At 46.5% G+C, this 12,239-nt stretch overlaps 1 protein-coding gene across 2 annotated transcripts in view; it reads left to right on the top strand.

The window, feature by feature from the left end:
* Positions 1 to 9,037, top strand: part of LOC106565798 (cadherin-4-like) — a 381,738-nt gene extending 372,701 nt beyond the window's left edge. The window contains exons 12-17 of one of the 2 annotated variants that reach the window (XM_014133344.3): positions 1,838 to 1,980; positions 3,583 to 3,819; positions 5,920 to 6,153; positions 6,427 to 6,566; positions 6,740 to 6,904; positions 7,190 to 9,037. In XM_014133344.3, the coding sequence (XP_013988819.3) occupies positions 1,838 to 1,980; positions 3,583 to 3,819; positions 5,920 to 6,153; positions 6,427 to 6,566; positions 6,740 to 6,904; positions 7,190 to 7,396 (1,126 nt within the window). In that variant the 3' untranslated portion in view covers positions 7,397 to 9,037. The remainder of the gene's footprint in view (positions 1 to 1,837; positions 1,981 to 3,582; positions 3,820 to 5,919; positions 6,154 to 6,426; positions 6,567 to 6,739; positions 6,905 to 7,189) is intronic. The other variant, XM_014133343.3, reaches the window with a different exon arrangement.
* Positions 9,038 to 12,239: the final 3,202 nt, after the last annotated feature.

Genomic DNA, 12,239 nt, shown 5'->3' with positions numbered 1-12,239 from the left:
AAATTCCTGCCCTGCTAGAGCTGCCCCGGTCAACTGTAAGTGCTGTTATTGGGAAATGGAAACGTCTACGAGCAATAACGGCTCAGCCACGAAGTGAGAGGCCACAGAAGCTCATAGAATGGGACCCCCAAGTGCTGAAGTGTAAAAATCGTCTGTCCTTGGTTGCGACACTTACTACCGAGGTCCAAACTGCCTCTGGAAGCAACGTCAACACGAAAACTGTTAGTCGGGAGCTTCATGAAATGGGTTTCCATGGTTGAGCAGCCGCACACAAGCCTAAGATCACCATGGGCAATGCCAAGCGTCGGCTGGAGTGGTCTAAAGCTCGCTACCATTGGAATCTGGAGCAGTGGAAACTTGTTATCTGTACTGATGAATCACGCTTCACCATCTGGCAGTCAGACGGACGAATCTGAGTTTGGCGGATGCCAGGAGAACGCTACCTGCCCGAATGCATAGTGACAACTGTAAAGTTTGGTGGATGAGGAATAATGGTCTGGGGCTATATTTCATGGTTCGGGCTAGGCCCCTTATATCCAGTGAAAGGAAATCTTAACACTACAGCATTCAATGACATTCCTGACGATTGTGTGTCCAACTTTGTGGCAATAGTTTGAGCAAGGCCATTTCCTGTTTCAGCATGACAATTCCCCCAATCACAAAGCGAGGTCCATACAGGAATGGTTTGTCGAGAACTTGACTGGCCTGCACACAGCCCTGACCTCAACCCCATCGAACACCTTTGGGATGAATTGGAACACCGACTGCGAGCCAGGCCTAATCACCCAACATCAGTGCCCGTCCTCACTAATGCTCTTGTGGCTGAATGGAAGCAAGTCCCCGCAGCAATGTTTCAACATCTAGTGGAAAGGCACTTATAGCAGCAAAGGGGAGACCAACTCCGTTTAATGCCCATGCTTTTGGAATGAGCTGTCCGACGAGTGGCTGTCCACATACTTTTTGTCATGTAGTGTATCTTTCCATCTCTCCACACTGTGACAAACGCCTTTTAACGGAGTAATCACATTGATTTACATTGATTTACATTGATTTATGGAGACAAATATAGACCTATACTTTTGAATTCATGCGGCAGTGTCACCAGCATGAAAGTAAGCTCCTGTACCTCTAATTAATATCTCCACTTATATACTCATTAGTTTGTTCAAATTGCTCTTCATTTTGTTGTTAGCTGTCAACTTGCCTGGCAAAACCAAGCTGCAAGAATACCATACTGCTTCTCAATCGCACTCCACACCGCCTTTTCTCACATGGACAAAGGAACACCTATGTGAGAATGCTGTTCATCGACTACAGCTCAGCGTTCAACACCATAGTGCCCACGAAGTGCATCACTAAGCTAAGGACTCTGGGACTTAACACCTCCCTCTGCAACTGGATTCTGGACTTCCTGACGGGCCGCCACCAGGTGGTAAGAGTAGGCAACAACACGTCTGCCACGCTGATCCTTAACACTGGGGCCCCTCAGGGGTGTGTACTTAGTCCCCTCCTGTATTCCCTGTTCACCCACGACTGCGCGGCCAAACACGACTCCAACACCATCATTAAGTTTGCTGACGACAACAGTGGTAGGTCTGATCACCGACAAGGATGAGATGGCCTATAGAGAGGAGGTCAGAGAACTGGCAGTGTGGTGCCAGGACAACAACCTCTCCCTCAATGTGAGCAAGACAAAGGAGCTGATCGTGGACTACAGGAAAAGTTAAAATTAGATACAGGGTATTCGCCAATTCTACTTCTATTTGTACTGAAGGATATTTAAGGCATTATCACTATGGGATTAGATATGTTGTAATAGTTTCTACTGTGTCTGCAGGTACTCCAAGCTGTCTGACCCCGCTAACTGGCTGAGGATCAACAGGACCAACGGTCAGATCACCACCATGGCCGTGCTGGACAGGGAGTCCATGTACGTCAGGAACAACATCTATGAGGCCACCTTCCTGGCTGCCGACAATGGTAAGTCTGGTAAGTGAGTGTGTGTGCATGTGGTAATTCTGTGTGTGTGTGTCTGTCTGTCCTCATGTGTGTACGTGTGCGTGCGTGCGTACTGCATCAGTGTGTACGTTGCCTGCTAAATGCATCCCTTGTGTACTGTGGAGAGGAGTGAAATATCTGTCTAAATGTGCCACAGGTGAGTGCTGTCGAAATTGCTGTAGCGATCCATGAAGTACTCTAAAACCAATCGCCCCATTACAAATAGAGGTGCTTACTCTCTGTGTTTGAGAGAGAGGGCACGGGTGGTGTTGTACCACATATTAAGGATTGGTTTGCGGGAATGAGGTGTGCTGCCCTCGAGTGCACAGAATTTAGGCAAACAAGCTGTTGATTGCCTATTGATTCCAGACACCAGTCTACATGGGGATATATTCCCCTTTAATTGAATTTTGCTTTTATTCATTCTGCTCCACTAAGGAAGGAGCTCAACAAAGTGCCGAACCAATCACAACAGACAAGCAGTCAATGGTGTGCTCTGCTGTGCTGAAGCAATAGACCTTTACATAAAATATCTGTAGCTCATGCACTGCGTTACTTTGTAATAGAAAACAGAGATGGATCTCCTCAGTGTGATGAGCTTGGGTGAACCCCATTCATGCAGACAGTGCAGCATCAGTTACTTAGCAGAAATTATAAACTGGGTGGTTTGAGCCCTGAATGCTGATTGGCTGACAGCCGTGGTATATCAGACCATATACCACATTTATTTTACTGCTCTAATTACGTTGGTAAACAGTTTATAATAGCAATAAGGCACCTCAGGGGTTTGTGATATATGGTCAATATACCACGGCTAAGGGCTGTTCTTAGGCACGACGCAACGCGGGCCTTAATGCTTAAATACTCCATGATAATCAGTTGGCTATACAAAGTTATAGTAGTCTGTTTCTCATAGACAGTAGGTTAGGGTGTGTTTGCTGTCATAGGATATTGTAGGTTAGGTTATGTTTGTTGTCACAGTATATTGTAGATTATTGTGTGTTTGTTGTCATAGTATATTGTAGGTTAGGGTGTGTTTCTCCTCAGTGCATTTTAACAACAGCCCCTGTGTAAGGGAGATATGTGGTGCTTTCCAGTAGAGTCGTTTCATGTGTCCTCTGAGAGTGCTGAGCTCCAGACTCACGCAGAGTGAAATATTTATGTGCAGTTTCATTTGTTATGGCTGTCATCAGTGGGAGCTTTTAGAACAAATGCATGCTGTATTCTTCCATCACTCAAACCCTCTCTCAATATTCTCTCAGCTCCCTCATTTTTCTCTTTCTCTGTTTCTTCCTCATCTCCCCTCCCTCTGTCCCTTTACTCTCTTCTATTTTCATTATATTTCTCCCCTCCAAATGAGATTCATTTGAACTCAAGTGATTTTTAGACACTGTATAACATATGGCAGCGGGAAGATGTTTTGGGGTGGGCACCCCTACTTCCTGCGGCTATGCTGTGTATATGCATGAAGTTTCTATCGTCCTCAAATTGATTACGTTTGTCTCTCTCTTCCTTTCTCCCCTTCTTCCTTATCTCCTCCCATCTCCCCCCCCCCTCTCTCTCCCCTCGCACCCCCCCTGTCAGGTTCTCCCCCGGCCAGTGGAACAGGTACTCTGCAGATCCATCTGATAGATGTGAATGACAATGCTCCGGTGATGATGCCCAAGGAGGCCCAGTTGTGTGAACGCGCCAATCCCCGCTCCAAGGTCAACATCACAGCCTCCGATGCCGACGCTGACCCCCATGTGGGGCCCTTTGTGTTCGAGCTGCCCTCCTACCCCCCCAGCGTCCGACGCAACTGGACCGTCTCCCGGATCAGCGGTAAGACATGGGATCTCCACTAGAGGTGTAGTGTGTCATAGTTCAAATTCTGTAGTCCAACTTCTCTACTTGCAATTATGTTAGCACAGCTGAAAACTGTTGTACTGATTAAAGAAGCAATAAATCTGGTCTTCTTTAAACTAGTTGAGTATCTGGAGCATCAGCATTTGTGGGTTCGATTACAGGCTCAAAATGGCCAGAAACAAATAACTTTTGTCTGAAACTCATGTCTATCTATTCTTGTTCTGAGAAATGAAGGCTATTCCATGAGAGAAATTGCCAAGAAATGGAAGATCTCGTACAACGCTGTGATCTACTCCCTTCACAGAACAGCGCAAACTGGCTCTAACCAGAATAAAAAGAGGAGTGTGAGGCCCCGGTGCACAACTCAAGTACCTTAGAGTGTCTAGTTTGAGAAACAGACGCCTCACAAGTCCTCAACTGACAGCTTCATTAAATAGTACCCGCAAAACACCAGTCTCAACGTCAACAGTGAAGTGGCGACTCCGGGATGCTGGCCTTCTAGGCAGAGTTCCTCTGTCCAGTGTCTGTGTTCTTTTTCCCATCTTAATCTTTTCTTTTTATTGGCCAGTCTGAGATATGGCTTTTTCTTTGCGACTCTGCCTAGAAGGCCAGCATCCCGGAGTCGCCTCTTCACTGTTGACGTTGAGACTGGTGTTTTGCAGGTACTATTTAATGAAGCTGCCAGTCTTAATTTCTCAGAACAAGAATAGACTGACGAGTTTCAGAAGAAAGTCCTGTTTCTGGCCATTTTGAGCCTGTAATCAGACCCACAAATGCTGATGCTCCAGATACTCAACTAATCTAAAGAAGGCCAGTTTTATTTCTTCTTTATTCAGAACAACAGTTTTCAGCTGTGCTAACATAATTGCAAAAGGGTTTTCTAATGATCAATTAGCCTTTTAAAATTATAAACTTGGATTAGCTAACACAACATGCCATTGGAACACAGGAGTGATGGTTGCTGATAATGGGCCTCTGTACGACTATGTAGATATTCCATAAGAAAATCAGCTCTTTCCAGCTACAATAGTCAGTCACAACATTAACAATGTCTACACTGTATTTCTGATCAATTTGATGTTATTTTAATGGACAAAAAAATGTGCTTTTCTTTCAAAAACAAGGACATTTCTAAGTGACCCCAAACTTTTGAACGGTAGTGTATATTTCTTTACCTTTATTTAACGAGGCAAGTCAGTTAAGAACAAATTCTTATTTACAATGACAGCCTACACCGGCCAAACCCGGACAACGCTGGGCTAATTGTGCACCGCCCTTTGGGACTCCCAATCACGGCCTGTTGTGATACAGCCTGAAACCAGGGTGTCTGTAGTGACGCCTCTAGCACTGAGATGCAGTGCCTTAGATCGCTGTGCCACTCGGGAACCCCACCGTATGTGGTTGTCCCACCTATCTATCTTAAGATGAATGCACTAACTGTAAGTCGCTCTCGAAAAGAGCATCTGCTAAATGACTAAAATGTTAAAAGGTAAATGCTGTTGATTTATATTGTCTAAATCTTGTCTGATGTGTGTGTGAATGCTGGCTCTCTGTGTGTGTGCTTCTGTGTGACAGATGACACGGTGTGGTCTCAGGCTGATGGCCTGTGGTATAAAGGAGCTCTTATATGTCACTATTCTCCTAGAGAGTAAATGGCTCTGTCTCATGTTGACGTATGACTTGTGTGCTTTGTGACAGATCACATCCATTCATCTCCCTGCCCTGATAGACAACATGTCATCTGTACATGTTGATGTATAACACCATTTCTGTTGGCAGTCCGATACTGTTGTTTTAGTTGGAAATATTTAGTTGGAAATATACTGTTGTTTTAGTTGGAAATATGATTGGAAATATTGTGCAGCAGGTGTGTGCCTGCCTGTGTGTTTATTCCGCTACAGTGACTACCTGTGTATTATTCTGTATGTATTTGCATGTACTGTATCTCTGCCAGTACTGCTCACATGGCCACAGATGACTACAGTAAAACTCTGGCGTGGTCAACTGTTTATTTCTACACCACTGCTATATGCTTCTAGCAGTGACTGGACATTGTGTCTGTGTGACTATGTGCAGGTGACTATGCCCAGCTGAGACTGAGGATTCCCTACCTGGATGCAGAGGTGTATGATGTTCCCATCATCGTGTCGGACTCCGGTAACCCGCCCCTCTCTAACAGGTCCATTATAAAGGTCAAGGTGTGTCCGTGTGATGACAACGGAGACTGTACTACCACCGGAGCTGTGGCTGCCGCCGGACTGGGGACCGGTGCCATCATAGCCATACTCATCTGTATCATCATACTGCTCAGTGAGTATAATACACACTAATAAACACACACACACACACACACACACACACACACACACACACACACACACACACACACACACACACACACACACACACACATACCTGTGCTGTAGGAGTCATTGTCTGTATAAACATACTACTAAGTACTGTATATCATGTACATTTCATGTACATTACACACCATCTGTGATATATCCCTGTTCACTCCTCTGTCTGGGGTGTTGTGTAACTCCTGGTGTGTTGTATTGTGGTGTGTGTTGTATGTTGCAGTCCTGGTGCTAGTGTTTGTGATGTGGATGAAGCGCAGGGAAAAGGAGCGTCAGGCCAAGCCCCTGCTGATCGACCCAGAGGACGACGTCAGAGACAACATTCTGAAGTACGATGAGGAGGGAGGAGGAGAGGAGGACCAGGTCAGTGTTATACACATTACACATGCACAAGGCTTCATCTAACAACACAGCCATAGAGATGATGGCGGTGATGATGATGAAGATGGCAGATTTAATAACTGTGATTGCACTCAGACACGTCCTCAGTCATTCTTACAGTCCCACTGAGTCTCCTTCCTTGCTCTGTGTTGCAGGACTATGACCTGAGCCAGCTGCAGCAGCCTGAGTCTGTGGAGCACATAATCAGTAAACCAGTGGGGGTGCGCAGGGTGGACGAGAGGCCCATCATCGCTGAGTCCCAGTACCCCGTCAGACCCAGCCTACCCCACCCTGGAGACATCGGAGACTTCATAAACGACGTACGTTAACTATTAGACATCATACGTAATTTATCTCAAAAGACTATATAAGTGTTATAATGTTTGAGTTTCTATACTAAGGAGCAATCACAGTAACAGCATAGTTCATAACAGCACAGTTCATAACAATCACAGTAACACAACAGTTCATAATCACAGTAGCACCACAGTTCATAACAATCACAGTAGCACCACAGTTCATACCAAACTTAGCAACTTAGTATAATCACTATTGCCTTTCTCTCCTCGGTGTTAACTAACCCCCTCTGTCTCTCTCTCTCTCAGGGTCTGAGGGCGGCGGACAACGACCCCACGGCACCGCCCTATGACTCCCTGCTGGTGTTTGACTATGAGGGCAGTGGCTCCACGGCCGGCTCTGTCAGCTCCCTCAACTCCTCCAGCTCAGGAGACCAGGACTACGACTACCTCAACGACTGGGGCCCCCGCTTCAAGAAGCTGGCAGACCTCTACGGCGGGGGAGACGACGACTGAGAGAGGGGTGTGGGTGGGGTACGGAGGGGGTCCGGGGGGAGGGATTGGGGTCAGATGCTCCTCGAAACCACAGGCAGGGCCCAAGCAGTACCACATGAGATATTCCCATAGTAGACCAGTGAGGAGAGGACGGAACCTAAGAGAGTGTTCTACAAGACGGCCTGTGACCTCACCAGGTTCTGCTGCTACTCTATTCTGGCTTTTTTAGTGGCAAGTTTTTCGTGTGTTTTGTTTCTCACTCTTCTGGACGTCGAGCTATCTGGGGATGCGAGACACTTCTGAGAGACAAGAGTGCTGACGCTCGTTTGGCTTGGATGATGAAAAGGAACATGACAAACTCATCTCCTTTTGGTTTAACGCTGAACACAATGTACAGAAAGACACTCTTTCTCTCTCTCAACTTGAATTTCCTTAGAACAGAAGCACTGTCATTTTATAAAGTGCCTTTTGTGGTGTGTTTTGTATTGGACTCCTGCTATCTCAGGGTTGGTTGCCATTGGAGAAGTTTCGAGCGGCACACTCCCTTGTAACCTCCGCCCCCCCAACCTTCATATGAGTCCCTCTCCTCTGCTCTCTGGTGTCAATAGAACTGTTGTACCCAGCAGCAACACAGACGAGAGAACCACACAACGAGGGCTGGCTGTAGATTAAGATCAGTTATACTCCTTTTGGAGCATTTTGGAGAAGTACTACTAAAGCAACCCTCTGTCAGTGATACCTGATACATCACTGGGCTGATCCAAGACTTACCCAACCATCATCCGGTCAACACAACACTGACATTGGATGTGTGTGTATGTGTGTCTGTTTTTAAAAATGTGGGGAGTTTCTAACAAACAGAGAATGCCTGCCTTTCCTCTGTGAACTCATGAGTCCAGGAGCCTATACGTTCAGATGCTTGCCTGCCCTGTACGGTTTTGTGTTGCTTTCCACACTGTAAAGCTTATGTAGGCATGATCTGAATAGTGAGATAGTATAACACAGTAAGACTTGAAATGGCTTGGAAAGAATGCACTGATAAAGAAGCATTAGAAGGATTTTTCTGGCCTTGAACATTCCCATTTTTAGGTCAACAAAACTATTGAGAGATGCATGAATTATTTTATTTTTTATGTTTTACTTAACGCACTTGTTCTTATGTGGTGAGAATGTGAATATACTCTGTAAAAAGATTCAAAAAAGAAAATGCTGTAAGATACCTATTTTTGAAGTATTAATTTAAAATAAAGTTGCTGCTCTAGCTCTTCAATAGGCTGAAAGACGTTTTGGAACAGCTATTTTCAATGTGTGCGTGTGTTTCTTTTCTCATTTTGGTCAAGATGATGTACGTTTGTTTCAGTTTATCTTTTCAATTTTTTTGGGGGGGGGGGGTTGTTTTTTAAGAATTAAGACAGCTTTGTTATAATCCTGTTTTTTTTTATATGTCAAATGCCGCCCTCCCTCTTCTCTTGTGTCTTTGGCGAAAGCCTTTCTGTCTGCCTCTGGACTTGGGACTGTGGATGTCTGCTGATAGTTGTTCTATTATTAAGTGTATCTGAATAATTTTCTTCATTCATCTAGATACTGGATATGTGCTTAAGAAAATAAATGACACATGTTTTAAAAATGTTGCAACTTACTTACTACTACCTAGTTCATGTTCAACCATCAGTGGGCTTCACTCTAACCTTCTTGAGCTCTGCATCGGCATGAATTTTAAGCCTGAACCCTACCCATGCCCGTAACATTCAGGCCCGATTGCTTCTGCCAGAAGCACGAAATCAGAAATAGCTACCTCCGTTAGTAAATCCAGTAACTACATATGACTGATCAATCGGGAATTACCTTAACATTTTAGTCAATGTTAAGGTAATCCTTTTAGCAAGGATCTCCCGCGATATGGATTGAATCCAGACCTCAATCTTTTCTCTGTGTTGGAGGGCAAGGAGAAGGAATAGACACAGTGACGACCCTTTCCTTGAAGTTGATTGATTAACGGAAGGTGATAACCTCAGTGTTTTAATGTGAACATCAAGGGCCCTTCTCCCTCACGGTTCTAGCATTCTGTACATTGCAAAGCAAAGAGTGGAAGGAATACTCTGCTGGGTAACAACATATATTTGTGTCCATCCCTGTGATTTCAATGAGTCAGCTGAGGCCCCAAAAAGCAGCGGGGGAATGGAAGGGTTTTAATCTTCCCCGGCTGTGTCTATCAATTAGCCACACCATTAATCCCCAGGACCTAAATCTCATTAGATAGAGCGCCTTTAATAAGACACCCAGAGAGAGGGGAGAGAAAGGGGGAGAGATATGGGCTAAAAGGATGCAGCCTACAGTGAAAGATCAGAGCTACTGTATATGGGTACTTCGGAGGCCTGAGAGGATGGACAGAGCAGAACCTACAGAGGGATGTTATATTATATTCTTTAAAAAACTGTTTTAGACCCAGGTTCACTCAGACCCAACTCTTGTTACTAGAGAGAGGGAGCTGTGCTGATAGGCTTTGGGAGCATCCTACATGCTGTGGCTGATAATGAGGTGTGCTTTGATTCCACAGTTAATGTCTACACTTGAGAAGGAAGCCTGGCATTAAGGAGATTAAATATTCAAGCCTTCTATATAATAAGGAATCCTTATATATAATACAGAATACTTTTATTTGCAGTGCATGGTGAATCACATCTAGGGTTGCAAAGGGAGGGAATATTACTGGAAACTTTCTAAGTTTACCAGTAAACTACCAGAATTTTGGTATCTTTCAAGGATTTTATGTAATCGATCATGAAATATCTAGTGGCCCTTTTGTGTACTTCAGAATGTCACAGGTGATCCTCTGTGTGTTCTTATCACATGTAAAATATATGAAATCATTGAATAAGATTATTTCTAAATAGAACATGTAATGACAAAGCTGTAAAACATTATCCTAAACATAAGCCATCAATTTAGTTAATACCGTTGGTGTTACAGTTGAGGGTTTCAGTATGGAATATCCTTTATTTTATAACCTTTTTTATATATATCATGTATTTGTGTCACGTCCTGGCCAGTATAAGGTTAATTGTTTTTGTAGTTTGGTCAGGACGTGGCAGAGGGTATTTGTTTTATGTGGTTCGGGGTGGTGTGTTTGTGTAAAGGGTGTTTGATTTAGTATTTCCGGGTTTTTGGTTGATGGTCTATGTGTTTGTATTCTATGGTTAGTCTGGTGTGTGTGTTTCTATGTTTGGTTAATTGGGGTTGGGACTCTCAGTTGAAGGCAGGTGTTGTCTATCTGCCTTTGATTGAGAGTCCCATATATTAGGGTGTGTTTGTGTGTGTGATTGGTGGGTGATTGTTCTGTGTTGAGCTTTGCTTTGCTTTGCTTTGCTTTGCTTTGCTTTGCTTTGCTTTGCTTTGCCAGACTGTTTGTTAGTTGTTAGTTTTTCGGTTTTGTTATTTTGTATGTTCATTTTTGAAGATAATTAAAAATCAAGATGAGCATTCACGTACCTGCTGCGTTTTGGTCCTCATTCACCGACAACAACTGTGACAGAATCACCCACCTCTCAAGGACCAAGCAGCAGAGGAAGGAGTAGAGGGACTTCGAGTTGGACTGGCGGGAGAAGTGGACCTGGGAGGAAGTTCTGGACGGGGCCGGACCTTGGCACCAGGCTGGGGATTATCGACGCCCGCAGTGGGAAATTGAGGCAGCCAAGGCAGAGAGGCGGTGGTACGAGGCCATGGACGCGCTGAAGGAGAAGCACGAGAGGCACCCCCAAGAATTTTTTTTGGGGGGGCACACGGGTAGTTTGGCTAGGCGTAAGAAGAGCCGGAAGCCAGCTACCCGTGGTTATATGGAGGCGCGTATGGGGTGGAGAGCGCTATGTTTCGCTGAGGAGCGCACTATCTCACCCATACGCACGCACAGTCCGGTGCGTGTTATTCCAGCCCCTCGCAGGTGCCGTGCTAGAGTGGGCATCCAGCCTGGTAGGAGGATGCCTGCGCAGCGCATCTGGTCGCCGGTACGCCTCCGAGGACCAGGCTACCCAACTCGCGCTCTACGCACGGCTACCATCAGGCCCCTGCACAGCCCAGTCTGCCCTGTACGAGCACCCCGCTCGTACAGGGCTACTAGTTCCATCCAGCCAAGACGGGTTGTGCAGGAGGTAAGATCGAGACCGACTGTGCGCCTCCATAGCCCTGGGTTTCCAGCTCCTGTCTCTCGTGCGGACCCGGAAGTGCGTCAACCCAGTCCGACTCGTCCTGTTCCCGCTCCCCGCACTAGCCTGGAGGTGCGTGTACATAATCTGGTAAGCCCAGTACCAGCACCACGCACCAGGCTACAAGTGCGTCAACCCAGCCACGCCAGTCAACAGTCACCAGAGCTGCCCGCCAGTCAACAGTCGTCGCCGGAGCTGCCCGCCAGTCAACAGTCGTCGCCGGAGCTGCCCGCCAGTCAACAGTCGTCGACGGAGCTGCCCGCCAGTCAACAGTCGTCGCCGGAGCTGCCCGCCAGTCAACAGTCGTCGCCGGAGCTGCCCGCCAGTCAACAGTCGTCGCCGGAGCTGCCCGCCAGTCAACAGTCGTCGCCGGAGCTGCCCGCCAGTCAACAGTCGTCGCCGGAGCTGCCCGCCAGTCAACAGTCGTCGCCGGAGCTGCCCGCCAGTCAACAGTCGTCGCCGGAGCTGCCGGCCAGACTGCGCTGAACTGCCGGAGTGGCCAGACTGCGCTGAACTGCCGGAGTGGCCAGACTGCGCTGAACTGCCGGAGTGGCCAGACTGCCCAGACTGTCCCGAGTGGCCAGACTGTCCCGAGCTGCCAGACTGCCCCTACAGCCTGGAACAGCCTGAGCCGGAGCCACCTCCAGAAATAGGTGGGTTGGGGA

This window comes from Salmo salar, chromosome 12 (genome assembly GCF_965601325.2).
Source record: "Salmo salar chromosome 12, fSalSal1, whole genome shotgun sequence".
NCBI classification, from domain to species: Eukaryota; Metazoa; Chordata; class Actinopteri; order Salmoniformes; family Salmonidae; genus Salmo; species Salmo salar.
This window is presented reverse-complemented; position numbering and strand designations above follow the sequence as displayed.